Here is a 16,102-nt window from a genome sequence, read left to right on the forward strand (position 1 = left end):
ATTTGCTAAAAATCATTTAAGTTAATTTTTTTTCCTCATTAATGTACATACAGCACCCCATATTGACAGAAAAACACAGAACTGTTGACATTTTTGCAGATTTATTAAAAAAGAAAAACTGAAATATCACATGGTCCTAAGTATTCAGACCCTTTGCTGTGACACTCATATATTTAACTACACCCAGTCAGTCACAAAGCATTCATGATAATGTCAGGGCTTGCCCGTGGACACAAGAAATGAATGTAATAAGCCATAGTCATAGCTAAAAATTGTTTTAACTAAAAAAATGCAGCTAGGCATGCACACCCAGTGGCTGTGACTGACTGCATTCACTCAGACATTTATAAGAGCACAGGAAACCCAGGGGTTGGACTGTGGTTTCAGTGGTTTATTGAAAACCAGAACCTGTAAGGTATAAAATGTCTGTAATATTGGCTCAGGTACCTTGGAACAAGAGGCATGTCTATGTAAAGAAATACACAAATTGCACATCTTCATTTAGCAATTCAAAATGGGAAATTTGATAACGGAGCATAGAAAATTAAATGGTGCTCTTATGGAAATCGCTCTTCCTAGGTTTAACAGGCTGTAAAACAGAAGTTCGTCCTAAACACAGCCTGATGTCACAAGATATGTGACACCAAATTGAAGTGAACAATGTCATGCAGTTCACCAATTCATTTCAATATGACATTGTGCTACAAGATACTTCTGCAAAACTTATCTTGGAGCACAATGTCGTATTGAATGAAGGATTCTTTAATGAATGTTTTATGAAAGAAAATTAGGTCTAAGCCTTAATTTTATCACTTCAAACCATTATATAGACAAAAAACGTTTCAGGTGACCTGTTCTTTTAAGGTTAATTATAACACAGCCAACAGCCATGTTAAAAAAATACAAATGAACAATTGTTTAGTCAAACTTTTTATTTTTCCAAATCAAAAAAACAAACAAAACATAGATACAGAGAATGAAGTATCAGATTGATGTCTATACAGTGGCAATTTCTCTTAATTTAAATTCTCCTTTCCTCATAAACCCGACCTAGTTATTACTCAAACTCAAGAAACCCCTTTTCCATTTATGCTTTCATGCACACACACTCGCACACTCACACACACACTTATTGGGAGCCTGGGTATAGAGTATTAACTGGACTTGTTTGAAATATCCATGAAACTGAAGGCAAACAAGGGCATTAAAGAGACTGTCATGTGAGATCTAAGGCCTTAAATCTAAAGCTGAAATATGCAAGAGCATTAAAGTCTTTTACAAGTCAACGAAACCTCCTGCAACTACCACTGTCCAGCGGAAAGAGTAAGTTGAGGGAACCACAGTAGCCACTTGCGTTCAGGTTTTAAAAAGGTAACACTCAAAAAGATCTAAATGGCTCTAATGAGTCAAATCAGTCTCTGTCGACCTCTACTGTTCAAGCATAAGACGATTCAGAATCAGCTGACGAAATTTAGGTTAACAAATGACCCCATGGTCTAGGGGCATAATGAGGCCAGATATGAAACGGTGCATATTCGAAAGCACGTCCCCCCCCCCACCAGCACTTAATCCAAAAAGCAAAGCTGACCCAACGACAATGAAGCCAGCACAAGAAAAATAGTGTAAAATAAATGCTTTTCCTCAGAAATTCACACAAGAGATTATCAGTTATCATTACGCAAATATCAGAAAAAAAGCAATTATACACTTATTATATTAAAGGGTTACGTGTGGAGGACAAGGAAGGACTCATTAGATCTGAACCAAGGTGGGTTAAAAAAAATGAACAACATGGTGCTTCTTATGTAAAGCCGTGCTCCAACCTCACTCAGAAAAAAAATTAAAAACAAAAAGGTAGCAACTTCCCACTCCACTGTGCACTCAGAGGTACAAGACTGCTGGTTACCACTTTTTTGTGCAGTTTTTTGAAATTGTAAATTACTGGGCAGATGCTGGTGAAAGATAAGGCTTGCATCTTTTGGGGACAATTGACTAGAAAGTTGATGCCTCAAATCAAGCATCCGTTCTCGCTCTCCGATTCTTAAAGAGGGCAAACACTACACAACACTTTTAACCATGCCATTGGCCGGGATACATTAGATTACAGTATTACAAGACATTTTTAATCTGCACAAAGTGTGTCAGCCATCTTTAACCTGTTTTTTAATAAACAGCCATTTTGAACCTCCTGCTGCTTTAGAAATAACATAAGTGAACTCAAATTAGACAGAAAATCAACATTAATATTTAAACAGTGCTCAGTTCTGACCTGGAATAATGAATCAAAACTGCGAGCAAGTGCTTATTTACACTAAGAAACAAAAAGCTGTAAAATGTGAGAAAGGTTAGTTTCTCCCCCTTTCCATTTACGTTATAGATATTTTTCAAGGTTTCATTTGAAACTTTTCTGATACAATCCACTGTTTTCTGTTTGAAGGCTTTTGGCAATACTTCTTAGATTTCATTTACATCCAACACTGAATTTTTGAGAGAAAGTAAGGGAGATTGAAATTACTGGATGGAAAGAGGAGGACAACAAATGATCTTTCTCCTCCAAAAGCAGTCAATCTCCTGCATCTTTCCACCAATTTTGAGCAATGGTTCTCCCTCTAAACTTAGAGCGACCAAAATGGTCAATACAAAGGCAGCCTTGTTTGGCTTGTAGTTCAAACCTCTGACAGATGCAACCACTGAAGCCTGTTTAGTGAGGCTATTTAAGAACTGTTCAAGAAGTCCAAAAGAGAAAAATCAAAAAGGATGTCACATGTGGGATCCCAGTTTCCTCAGCCTTCCCTGTAAACCACAACAACCCCAGCTGAGTGGCTTTCCTTCAGTCTTTATCCCAGGGTCGGAGTGCCAATCAGGGAAGTAGGACAAACCCAGACGCCAGCCATCTTTAATTATTTTCTTCATCGCTGTCGTCAGGGCTGATGGCTGGGCTGTAGGTTGGAGAGGTGGGGCTGTAGCCAGGAGAAGTGGGGCTGTAAGTGGAGCCCTTTGGACTAGTTGGAGAATAGGTAGGGGAAGTGGGTGAGTATTTGGGAGAAGTTGGAGAGTAAGTTGGAGAGGTGGGGGAATATTTGGGGCTGGTTGGGGTATAGGTAGGAGAAGTTGGAGAATAAGTAGGGGAAGTCGGGCTGTACTTGGGCGTAGTTGGGGAGTAGGTTGGAGAAGTGGGACTGTATTTGGGCGAAGTGGGCGTGTACTTCGGGGAAGTGGGGGAATATTTGGGGGATGTTGGGGTATATTCGGGAGAGCTGGGACTGTAGGAGGGGGAGGTGGGAGTGTATTTTGGAGAGGTGGGGGAGTAGGATGGAGAGCTTGGGCTGTAAGAGGGCGAGCTTGGGGTGTAGGTGGGAGACTGTGGGGTGTAACGTGGACTGGATGGAGAGTAGGACGGCGAAGTTGGGGAGTAAGAAGGAGATGTGGGGGAATAATTCGGACTGGTTGGGGTGTAATTGGGAGAGGTGGGAGAGTAGGAAGGTGAGGTGGGGCTGTAGGATGGAGAGGTCGGAGAGTAACTTGGCGAGGTGGGTGTGTAGTTGGGCGAAGTGGGACTATAGCTCGGAGATGTTGAGGAATAGGATGGGGAGGTTGGAGAGTAGCTTGGAGAGGTGGGAGAGTAAGACGGGGAGGTCGGGGAATAAGATGGAGAAGTTGGGGAATAAGATGGAGACGTGGGGCTGTAACTCGGTGAGGTTGGGCTGTAGCTGGGGGACGTTGGGCTATAGCTGGGGGATGTTGGCGAGTAAGACGGTGAAGTCGGGGAGTAAGACGGTGAAGTCGGGGAGTAAGACGGTGAAGTCGGGGAGTAGCTTGGAGATGTTGGAGAATAAGATGGCGAAGTTGGAGAGTAGGAGGGTGATGTGGGCGAGTAGGACGGAGATGTGGGGCTGTAGTTTGGACTGGTGGGAGAATAAGATGGCGAAGTTGGAGAGTATGATGGAGAAGTCGGAGAGTAACCAGGGCTCTGCGGGGTGTATCCACCAGGAGAACGAGGCTCGTAGGCAGGAGAAGTCGGAGAGTAATTTGGAGACAAGGCTCCTGAAGAGAAAAACAGAAAGGATTGCATTAGCGGCCTGTTTGGTAAACAAACAATGACCGTTATTATTAAAAACAGAACAACACCAAAATAGTAACCTGGTGAGGGGATATAAGGGCTAGCTGGTCCAGGGGATCCAGGAGAACCAGGAGTAGGAGACCAGGCAGGAGAATAGCCAGGCGAGAAGCCGCTGGCATCAGATGCAGCACTGGGAGAGAAGCCTGCAGCACCTGGTGTCATTCCACTTCCTGTATAGGAAAAAGAACAGAAATATGTAGACCTAGACGAGATAACGCACTGTAAATGAGGGTGGCAGCAAAACAAAACCGTATGTAGCATTTCTTCACTCACCAACACTGGGAGACCAGGCACCATATGCAGGAGTGGCTCCTGTGTTCCAGGGAGTCATGGCAGGAGACATGCCACTCATGGGGCTGGGGGCAGAGCCAAAGAACATACCCGTGGCTGTGGTGGAAAAAGCAATGATTAACTTACGGTTTAAATTTGGGGACAAAGTACAAGGTTTAAGCCTTTAAGCATTCAAAAAGAGGAAACAAGTATGACTTACGTCCTGCGACACTGATTCCAGGGATATTAGTGGGAATCTCCATGCCATACTTGCACTTCTCAGCATCCAACAGCAGGTCAAAGCAACCAGTGCCTGCAGGAGCAAGCTGTCCCAGCATGATATTCTCAGACACTCCTTTCATTGGGTCACATTCACCATGAGATGAGGCTTCCATCAACACATCCACCTACAGAAGAGGGAGGAATAACATTTTTAAACATTTCTTTACAGGATCAACCTTAATAATATTCTAAATCAGTAAATAGAGCCTCACCGTCTCTTCAAAAGAGCACTTCATCAGCGGTCCAGTGTCCTGCCTGTTGATACCATGACGAGTGATGGCCATCAAGTGACCCCTGCAGGTCATCGTGTCACACAGCAAGGCAAGATGGCGGTAGTTAACGTAAGAACCGTCGAAAGAGATGACGTGGTACAACTCTCTTTCCAGAGCCTTACGCACAGCCTCAATACCAAGAACCTGCAATTGAAGAGCCGACATTTCTGAATTTGATCTAAGGACTTAATAGGTCACACACTTTACACAAGCTATTAAACAATTCTTACAGTGAAAATCTCCACAATGTCATTGGAGGTGGTTCTGACGGGGTCCACGTCCTTCTCACTGAGGACCCTCATAAGACTGACTCCATCCGTTTCCAGGATCCACTCTTGCAAGGCTTTAAACTCTCCCTCTTCTGTAATGATGATTTTCTTCTTGTTGTCAGTCTGTGGTAGATGCATGTACACCTACAAGGGCAGAGAGTAGGAGAAATTAAACTCCAATCTCATGGCCATCTGTGAAGTCCACAAAACTTTAAACAGGTGTCCTGTGTGTCATTTTATATTTCAAGTGGATGCCAATTTGCAATCCCCATTAATCAGGAGCATGTAAGTGCCATGTGCCTTTTTTGATGAACCTGCACTGCCAGATGGGCTGTCAGGTTTACTTGAAGTGAAGTTGGAAGAAAAATACCTTGCTGATCTGTTCAATGCCTTGCAGTGTCATGTCTGTCAGCATGTTGGATTCAATGCAGCGAAGGAAGACATCGTCATCCATCTTATCCACTACCTCCTCATCCTGGGCACAAGATTCAACATTTACAATTCAACAGAGAGAAGCTCTGTTACGTGCTCAACAGTACAAATTCTAATTACCTCTTGAAACTTGTTCTCGTCACTGTTCATAATGCGGATTCGCAAAACCAGTTTCTCAGCATTGTCATCATTGAAGATGCAGTTAAGGTCATCACCAAATCCTAGAAGACAGAAAGATTAGAATAAGAAAATTACCTATCACCTCAGCGTCCATGCTGTTTGCCATTTAAAGTGTTGTATTAACATGCATTTATTCAGTGATAATCTCAAGCCCACCTGCATTGATCTTCTCTGCAATCTGCTCCATAGTCAGCTTACGGTCAGTCATGTGTTTGCGGTCAAGTTCGATACGCAGCAGCCAGGGTGAAATGCGGGTCACGTCGAAGTCAGGCATCTCATAGTACACGTTGACCCACTCCTGATCCTCAGTCACCACAGTGTTCTGTGGGTTGGGGTCGTAATAAATGGCTGTGTTGGCAGTGACCTTGCGCAGGGTTGTGTGCTCCAACCGACACAAGATATCTTTGGCCCTCTCTGCATCACGGGCCGCTTGGCCCAGGAGAAAGACGGTCAAGGAGGGGGTCTTGGGTCGCTTGGAAATGTTGATAAGCTCTTTGAGTCGAGGCACACCGAGAGTGACATTTTTGGCGGACACACCGGCGTAGTGGAATGTATTCAGGGTCATCTGAGTAGCAGGCTCTCCCAGAGACTGGGCAGCCAGAGCACCTACCATCTCACCAGGGTGAGCCTGAGGAAAACAATAAGAAAGAGTCCAGCTTCAGGCAATGAGACAACTTGATAAATGGATAAAAGATATGACTTCCTATTTTTTTTCAGGTGCATTACTTACAATGGACTGGTTAAATTTGGTCTCTATCTCTCCCAGCAGCCATTCAAAAGCCTCTGTGCTAAGACGGAACTCCTCAGTCATTCGCTTTGAGCACAGGGTGGAGCGCAGGTGGATGTTGAAGAGCAGAGTGGCATTCTCCTGGGCTTGCCTGCTTAACTGGTCTTCACCATTTACAATCACCAGCTTTTTACTTAAGTCACAAACTCCTGCATAAAACCAGAGCACATATTCATGTGCAACACGCTTGCAGCTCAATCCAATAATATGACAATAAAAGGGTGGCGCCATGACTATAATGACAAGTAAAAACAGCCATATTGGTCAGGGCTACATAAAATTACTGACACCTCTAAAAGGTGCAGATTTGTCAAGTGCATGAGTTTGGCATAATGTCTTTAGTCAACACGTATACAAAGATGTAAAAGTGGCCTTTATAATCAGCTTGCACAGGTCTGCCACAAGACAGTTGTAAGCTACAGGGATCAGTCATCAGCAGGTTTTATTTAGCTGCCACAAGCAGGGGTCTTTATTTTGCTGGGAGACCCGCTCAAACGATTAAGATGGTTAAAGCAGTGTATAGTGTTCATGTCAAAATAAGTTAATAAAATAAAAGTTAGTTAAAAGATACCTAAATAAAATCCCTTTACAGGCTCAAAGTACAAACCAATGTGTTTAAACCCACCTTCCACAACTCGTACTGGGTTGAGGTCAGTTGGTGTTCGAGGATTGATGCGGAAAATCTTCTGAGCATTCCAGATCATTCTGGCCAAATTGCACGGTAGTACCACCTATGGAAAACACAGTGTTCACTTGTTATTTCTAAAGAAGCAGGAGGTTCAAAATGGCTGTTTATTAAAAAACGTGTTAAAGATAGCTGACACTTTGTGCAGATTAAAAATGTATTGTAATACTGTAATCTAATGTATGCTGGCCCATGGCATGGTTAAAAGTGTGCAAATACAGTGTTATATCACATCTGATACAGATGTAACAGAATGAGGATAATCCCATCCAAAGAGCATATGGATATTGATGGCGCTTAAAGGGTCAGACCTTGCTATCTCCTGTGGGGAAAATAGCCCTCAAGATCTCTCTGTCTTCCTTCATCTTCTCAAACTCTCTCTCTAGAGAACTCTGGACGTGGGCATTGGTCATCACATCTTTCACCACATCTTCCTGTAGAGTGCGGCGGAGAGCTCGTTCATTGGAGTAGTCAAACTTGAACCTGTGCAATTAAAGAAAGAGGCAGAAAGTTGAAATCAATGACGTTAGTCAGTAGTCTGGATATTGGCTCTGAGCTGATGACCAACAATGAACTGTGATGACTTGAAAACAGACTCCTAAATAGCTTACTATTCATGTCCCTGTTGATTTGGGTTAATACAGCTAATATTTATTACTTAAACTACTGGCAATATTGCATTCCTGTAAATACTTCAATCAACACAAGAACACTAACTTCTTATCAAAAGCTTTGTTGGATGGCTTGAGGGTAGCCATGTTTTGGAACTCGACAGCCTCTCCTGCCAGACCATCCTCTCCATACCTCAGCTGGACAACTTGGTTAATGGAGTTTCTGACTGTAGCATCATACTTTACCATAACAGACTCCATAGACTTGATCAGACGACGCTGAATATAACCTGAAGAAACGAGAAGAAATTCATTAAAACTCATGAAGACAATTTCAGCCTTTAACCAAGACAAATCTGATGACAATTTTACATCTCACTTAGAGACTAGAAATAAGTATTATGATTTGAAGTTCAGATTACATTTAGTATTAGCCATCAATAGCTGCTCAGTCCATGTGTGTTCATTACCTGTCTCAGCAGTTTTGACAGCTGTGTCGATCAGACCCTCTCTGCCTCCCATGGCGTGAAAGAAAAACTCAGTCGGTGTGAGACCGGCCAGATAGGAGTTTTCCACGAAGCCTCTACTCTCTGGACCATAGTCATCCTTAATGAAGTGAGGGAGAGTGCGGTGCTTGAAACCGAAGGGGATTCGCTTACCCTCAACGTTCTGCTGCCCCACCACAGCAATAACCTAAATGGGTGAAGAGGAAGAACAAATACAGAGATTGTGAAAAAACCTGACACGGACCACATTTACATGCACCATTGAGATTAATGCCACTTGGGATTATATTAAGCCTTTAATATGAAAAAGGCAGCAACTTGCTTTTGAACTATTTTAAGATTTAAACACCATCTACTGTCTCCTCTCACCTGAGAAATGTTAATTTTAGAGCCTTTTGAACCAGCCACCACCATGGATTTGAAATTGTTGTACTCCGACAATGACTTCTGGGCAGAGGATCCAGTCTTGTCTCGAGCATCATTCAGGATGCGGTTGACCTGGTTCTCAAAGGTCTGTCTCAGAGTGTTACCTGGGGTGGGCTCCAACTCATTGTTGTGGGCTTTCTCAATGACCTGCGAGAAAGAAATCATCAAGCACAACTGCATTAATGTACGAAAGCACTGATCTTACTTATTTATCACCCTAAATCCTAGTACATCCCTACAACTTTATTTTATTCCTATTCTATTTATAGCACACCTGTACATACAATTTATTCTTTTTTTGTGGTTTATATTTATGCATGTGTATTTTATTCACATCTTATTTTTATTATCTGCGTGTTGTTGTTGTCTCCGTGTACTGGAAGCTTGTGACACTATAACAAATTCCTTGTATGTGCAAACATACTTGGCAATAAAGCTCTTTCTGATTCTGATCTGTTATATTTATAAATCCCTAATGATGTCAACTTACCTCTATCACATCTTGTTTGGCTTTCTTAATCGTGTTCTGAATGTCCTGATATGTCGCCTTATCGGCAATGGAGTCTCCAATACCAATAGAGTGACCTGAAGCAGACAAGATACTTGTAAGACAGACAGACTTGAATTTACTCAATATTTGCACATATTTCAATCCTTATTTTTTACCCTCAATGAGCAGCCAGTTGTTGACAACAGTCTGGATGTTGGAATAGAAGAGTCGTGTGATGTCATGGCCCATCTCAAGGTATGAGATGTGGACAAGAGAGCCAGCTGAGGTTCCCAATGACTTCTTACACAGGATCCCCATGATCAGCTCACCGTTCTCCACAATCACCTGCAAAACGAATTGAAATGAGAACAAAATTGCATAAACACTTAGTTTTGCACAAAAACTATGTCCATATCTGGGCTGCACTACTACACCTTAGTGTCTCCAGGGGAGATGTGTTTATAAGGGCCGCTGTCCTCTTCATCAGGGTGAGTGCTGTGTGTGCGGATGGCATTGATGTGCCCAGGGATGATCAGGCTGAAGATCTGTTTGCCAGTCCAGAGAGGTCGAGGCTTCAAGATAGCCGGTTGGGGCACTTTGCCATCCCATGTGGAGAGAAACATGAGGAGGTTCATCACCTCACCCTAAAACAAAGCACACAAAATGATTTATTAGTACCTGCACAACTGAACAGCTCATCACATTCAATTTTGTCCCACAGCTTTGAATATACGTACCCTCTCTAAGAAGACGTCTCTCTTGGTAAACTTGCGCACAGCTGTCAGGGTGTCCTGCACAATACCCATGACGGGTCTGTTGGACTGTGGTGTGACGATCATACGAGGCACCATGGCCAGCTCCTGGATCTCAGCACGGGTCTCCAGAGACTGTGGCAAGTGCAGGTTCATCTCATCGCCGTCAAAGTCAGCATTGTATGGGGTTGTCACACTAAAGTGAAAGGAATTTCTTCTTAAAATGCGTTTGTAATCTTAATGAAGCCAAAAACCATTATATTAGAATGAAGGTGCTAAATATGACCATTAAATTTCTATACCGATTAGTTACAATTTCAGCAATTATAACTGATGATACAGTACACCAATGTAATAAAGTGCCTATCCACGTATCAATCCATAAATAATGTGGTGGATCAAGTCTTAGAAATCCAGTGTACCTAAGGTTGAGTCGAAATGTTGACCATGGCAAGATTCGCACTCTGTGGCCCATCATAGACATTTTGTGCAGTGTAGGCTGTCTGTTGAACACAATAATGTCTCCATCACACATGTGTCGTTCAACCTAGAGAACAACAAAAAAAAAAGGATTTAAATTCAAATATTAAATTACATTCTTACATTAAACAAACAAACCAAAAAAAGCCTGTCAAAACTGACTTTGTATCCAATCTGAAGGTGAAGATCACTTGGCTTAGGGTGGAATCGCAGGTCAATTCTGTCCCCGTTGTCTCGGATGATATATTTGGCTCCAGGGTACTGACTGTTCCCTCTCCTCACAAGCTCTTGCAGTCTATAAAGTTAAGGAGAGCACTGAGTTACGGAGACCTCTCAGAAGACACTCAAATATTTTGTAAGTGAGATGTGTATTCATTAAGAGATAAAAACTACTATTACCTGTCAATGTTAAAGGGTGTGACGATCTCGGGGAAGGTCATGTTTGCGGCGATGGAACGGGGAACCCCGACCTGGTCGATCTGCAAGTTGGGGTCAGGCGTGATGACGGTTCGGGCAGAGAAGTCTACACGCTTTCCCATCAGATTACCTCGGACACGTCCTTCCTTACCCTTTAGCCTCTGCTTGATAGATTTTAGTGGACGACCAGACTTTTGCATTGCCTGAAACAAGAGCATATGAGAGTCTTCATTGAAAATTTCCTGATTTCCCCACTCAACATAATTGCAGATTAAATATAAATTATGTTTTAATTGGCTGCAACGACATATCATGCAGCAGTTTTATTTTGTGTACACAGACTTTTTACAAATGCATTTTATTATAATTTCAAAACAATTTCTAACAATAATGCTAATAGTTGATCAATTATACTTAAAAACATTACTACTATTATTTAGATTTTATGTTATATTTTTTATTAATAATACTATTAATCCTGCTAATTATCATGTAATTGTTGCTTCTTATAGTAGCCTGGATTCAGATCTTCTAAGGCAGTGGTCGGCAACAGGCGGCCCGTGGGCCAAAACTGGCCCGCCAGCAATTATGTCTGGCCCGCGCCCACAGCCAGATTATTTTGATAGTGGCTGGTTCTGAAATAGATCTGTCAGTTGCTCACAATCAGAGTATGTGAGTGGAGAGGTGTGATTTTGAATGGAGCAAGGAGCGGATTTTTTTAAAAGTCGGAGCGTCGTGGTTTTCACTCGCTCCAAAGGCGCTCCACCACGAGTACAATTCATGCCAATGACCCGTAATATAACTGCATATTTAGCAAGAATTCACATGTTAAACATATAGCTAGCTTGATAGAGAAGGATCACTCAAATCAGAAAGAATGTGAAGGCTATGATGACGGCAAAGGACGGCAATGAGCCGTTATAGTTCTCAAGGAATTAGTTTGTTCCTTCTAGACACTGAATATTTTCAGCTGAAAGCATGATTTAAACGTACTACAACACTTATTCACACGGAATCGCTCTCTCAATAATGCATTCAAACAAATGTAATCTTACAGTGCTACTTCATCTGTATCCGATTTCGAATGAGCAGAAATCTGTAAGAAATGCATCGATCCATAGGTAAAATAACTGACGAAAACTTACTGTTATTTTCATCACAAACAAAATTTGCACTGCAAAAAGCAGCAATTATACCTTTTAATGCTGACAACCATGTTATTAGCTTGTCATGTGGTAGGAAAACAGTTTTATTTTTTAATATACGTTATGAACAGAACTGTGATATATCAAACAAACTTAAATACTTTAGATGCGGAGCAAAGTCTGTCAAAGGCAATTCTAGTTCCATTTTTCATCAATTAATTTCTTAAATTATCCTTTGACTATATTCTGGCCTGCCATCTGGTGGCGAAATTTTTTTTTGGCCCGATGCCAAACTTACTTGCCGACCTCTGCTCTAAGGTGTTGTGTAAATCTTACCCTAGGTAGACCTGGCAGTTCATTGTCTACCATGGTGGCCACGTGGAACTGAAGCAGCTTGACATCCTCTGCTATAACATGCGCTGCAGCTCCACTCTGCTCATTTCGCTTCAGCTGATTATTGATCTTCACAATGTCAGCCAACTTGTGTGTTAAATCATCCTAGGGGGAAAAAAGAAAAAAAGAGCGAACAATTGAAACAAATCTAACAGCTATAGGAACCATGCAATACATCAGACTCTTTTCCCACTGTTTAATAAGAAATGCTAACCTGGTTTCTTGCAGAGCCCTGCATGACCACAGCCGGTCTCACAGCAAGAGGGGGCACGGGCAACACTGTGACAATCATCCACTCAGGACGGGCGTATTTGGGGTCCATGCCCAAGATCATGTCCTCTTCATCTGAAATGCGTTTGAAGATCTCATGCACACGTTCAGGACTGAGAAGAATCTTCTTCTCCTGCGAGTCTTCATTCACGTGCTTCCACTCAGCATACAGCTCCAGGCCAGAGCGACAGATACGGGGCTGGTACCTGCCACAGCCTCCATGACCCTTGAGATGTGAAAGTTAAAAAATCAGTTTTAAAACTTCCAGAGCAAGCTTTAAATGCAGCGGAGAACATGTAAAATTGCCCTGTGCACTTAGAGAACTTTAGGTCTGTACCTTCTCTTTGGTGAGGTCTTCTTCTGTCTCCTGCTGCTCCACTCCAAATTTGTTGTCCATCTCCTCTCCACCCTCACAAATGTTTTTGCCTTTACAGAGGTCATAGACGTGGGTCAGACGCTTACGTGGCTGACCCTTCGACTTGACCAAGATGTCTTTGATTTTTGGATTGTTCTGGGTAAAACAAATTTAGAAATTAAAATGCACTACAAAACAATTTGACCAAAGGATCTAAATCAGAAGAACCATGGGGGAAGGAATATTTTGACAAAGAAAGAAATCACAAACAAAAGGCAAATTGAAAACACAGCATACCGCGTCCACAAGCAGTTTCGAACAAAAGAAACAGACACAGCGGAGGACCTTCATGATCTTTGTGATGAAGCCAACATGAAAGACTGGCTTTGCCAGCTCAATGTGACCGAAATGACCAGGGCACTCAGTCATGTTACCTAAACGACAACAAGCAAAACAAGCAGAGGTTTGAAATGATTGCGTAACACATAAATACCAACCATGATGGATAAAAATCAGTTTATGAACATACCTGCACACGTCTGGCATCTGCCCGATCTCTCAATTACCCCTTGCCGGGGGTCCATAAGTCCCCCCAGTTTAGGGCGCCCTCCTTCTGTGGTCTCAGGGTACTTGATGCCCCCTTCAGTAACGGACAGCCGTTTCTGAAAATAGCGTAAATGCCATTAAAACGTCTTACATTTTCACAACAGCAGGAAAACATTGGTACACTGAATACATTCTCAAGTAATTTTTTAAAACTAAATAGACAGCAAAAATAACAGCAAGTTTGCAATAAGCAATTACTTAGATGTCATCTGGCAAATTATGCATTTAATATTTTAATTTTAAATATAAACTATGTTCTATTTATAATGGGTTTCTTCATCCATGTTGCACCCATAAAACATACAATAACCACCGAACGAGGTGTCAGAGATTGTTTAAGTCTGCATTCATAAAATATAAAAAGAAAAGAAAATCACAGAAAGGATCGAAAGCCCTTAATACGACATTACTGAATAAAAATCTGTTATTTTTTTTTTATCGCTCTCTAAAAAAAAGCATCACATCTCAACTCAAATGTGTTATTTGCTCATTTATTTCAAAACAAAGTGTACTTTATGAACTGCTCGTATTTGAGTTTGAAATAAATGAAAGCATGCATATAGAAGTTCACATTTTATTGCCAGCAAGGTAAACATGGGGAACAATGTGGAAACTTGGGAGAGACTCTGGGTCTGCCATGTGACTCCAAAATGGTCAAATAAAATAAACAAAAAGGTTACAAGTTAAAGTTATATAACTTCAAACAATGCTTTCCGTGTCTTGTTGCTAATTGTTAAAGCAGGACTCTTGTGTAGTGTTTCTTCAACTTTCTAAACACATGCTCTTACTGAGGAAGAAGTGGCTAGCCGGCTAAGTTAGCAAAACACATGTTCACAAAAGACACTGTATGTTAATAACCATATTTAATATGATTTTAACACGATGATGATTTGAGTAATACAACAATACTCAAAGAATTAAGAGAATACCCCCTCCCAAGAGCAAAACCTACAAGTTCATCAGGGCTGAGGACGCCGAATTGCACTCTCTTGATGAGGCGCAATGGGCATGCGCTGTCGCTGGAAGGCGGTCCGTGCATCCTGTCTATTCAAAGAGACGCGTCCTCCCCCGGCACGCCGCTTTGTAAGAAGGAACACCTCTGAAACGCCACCAAGACTCTCCTGGCACCCAATGGTGACCGGAACTTGTCCGATGGCGGTTTCCCGGTGACCACCGTGTCTTGCTACTCAATGTGCTTTTTAAATTTGTGTTTATATACTAGCTATTGTAGCTACCAGCAGCCCCCTTCCCTTTCCCCGATCTACACTCCAGTGCGCTCTACGCGCATCTGAGAGAAAACTGCTCTCACACGTCTTTATATAGACTGTATGCTTTGCTACAGGTTTACACAGTCTGATAGGCAGGGGCTGAACAGTCAGAGGGCGGGTTATGGATCGATCTTTCTGTGCGCTTATTGGCCGCGAGACTGCAGCATATGAATAATTCATTCGAATTGACGCAGAACCAATGGAGTTGTGCGCTCTTGATTCCCGCGAATCCTATGTAGGTGGAGGCGGGACAAAACGTATGAAGAGATCCCATAGGACCGTATAAACCAAGGGAGGATCCGTAGACACTTTAAACATGAATATTAAATGACTTTCGTCAATATGAAACATTATTCGCCAAACATGTTTTTAATATTCATGAGCAGAAAGCATTTGACCAATTGCAACCAACGCTTGACGGCGGTAAAATAACTTTCTTTCTGCCCGCCTTCTTTACGAGCATTGCCGATTTTACCCGACTGATATTTTTTTCACCCTCTTAGCACAAATAAAAAAAACTGGTCGTGTTCCGTCCGTCTCGCTCTGGATCAGCTAAGAGTGTTGGAAAAGAAGCTCGTGTGAGAGGCCTACACCTACCGTCGAGGATTAACACATTGGTTTGGGTTTGAATACGATTTTTATGTAATTCAAATTATTAACTTGCTTTTATTTTGTAAGCTTATTAACATTCCTCGAACTATTTATTATGATTTTCCTTATTTTATTTGTGTTCTATGGGAAAATGCAAGAATCCACGAGGTCGAGTAGAAACAATGGCTGGACGGCACGCGCTTTTTTCGGTATGATCAGCTGGAAACTCCGCTGAAAGCCTGAGGCTGAGGACAGTGCATTTTCAATAAAAAAAAAACACATTCGAGAGACGTTGTTTTAAACGTTTGATGTTTTTGGAACTATTTTGAGAATTATTACGTTATTTTAACTCGCTGTAAAAAAAAAAAACAGAATTGTATATACAGGCCATTGTGCTCTACAAAAAGGCGCTAGCTTGTTTTCTTGTTACCGATTTTCTTATAAATAATCGCAAATCCATGGTTCGTAATGATTTCATTTGATTATCTCATATAG

General features: G+C 41.9%; 1 protein-coding gene and 1 long non-coding RNA gene across 2 annotated transcripts; one reads left to right on the plus strand and one right to left on the minus strand.

The window, feature by feature from the left end:
• Positions 1–927: 927 nt before the first annotated feature.
• Positions 928–1,840, plus strand: LOC107556582 (uncharacterized). The gene is made up of 2 exons (XR_001605298.1): positions 928–1,475; positions 1,518–1,840. It is a non-coding gene; the product is annotated as an uncharacterized lncRNA (long non-coding RNA).
• A 970-nt stretch (positions 1,841–2,810) lies between these two features.
• On the minus strand, positions 2,811–14,787 carry LOC107556578 (DNA-directed RNA polymerase II subunit RPB1-like). Its single transcript, XM_016239712.1, has 28 exons — positions 14,701–14,787; positions 13,672–13,804; positions 13,440–13,576; positions 13,125–13,298; positions 12,732–13,013; positions 12,461–12,622; positions 10,962–11,182; positions 10,725–10,857; positions 10,505–10,629; positions 10,068–10,278; positions 9,765–9,974; positions 9,507–9,675; positions 9,331–9,425; positions 8,784–8,987; positions 8,379–8,601; positions 8,015–8,198; positions 7,609–7,780; positions 7,238–7,343; positions 6,556–6,761; positions 5,982–6,453; positions 5,766–5,866; positions 5,584–5,688; positions 5,175–5,357; positions 4,885–5,088; positions 4,611–4,797; positions 4,394–4,507; positions 4,141–4,290; positions 2,811–4,044 (listed from the first exon to the last, which is right to left on the minus strand). Exons 1-28 carry the CDS (start codon positions 14,785–14,787, stop codon positions 2,897–2,899), a joined length of 5,898 nt encoding a protein of 1,965 aa, XP_016095198.1. The 3' UTR covers positions 2,811–2,896.
• Positions 14,788–16,102: the final 1,315 nt, after the last annotated feature.

Source organism: Sinocyclocheilus grahami, unplaced genomic scaffold (assembly GCF_001515645.1).
Source record: "Sinocyclocheilus grahami isolate Dianchi unplaced genomic scaffold, SAMN03320097.WGS_v1.1 scaffold573.1, whole genome shotgun sequence".
NCBI lineage: Eukaryota > Metazoa > Chordata > Actinopteri > Cypriniformes > Cyprinidae > Sinocyclocheilus > Sinocyclocheilus grahami.

What these genes read in the sequence shown, in the direction of transcription:
- LOC107556578 (XM_016239712.1), bottom strand. Translation starts at nt 14,787, where the DNA reads ATGCACGGACCGCCTTCCAGCGACAGCGCATGCCCATTGCGCCTCATC. An exon ending in AAGACCTCACCAAAGAGAAG is followed by an intron (nt 13,014 to 13,124) that starts GTACAGACCTAA and finishes TCACATCTCAAG; the next exon opens with GGTCATGGAGGCTGTGGCAG. An exon ending in AACAAAGCTTTTGATAAGAA is followed by an intron (nt 7,781 to 8,014) that starts GTTAGTGTTCTT and finishes TTAATTGCACAG; the next exon opens with GTTCAAGTTTGACTACTCCA.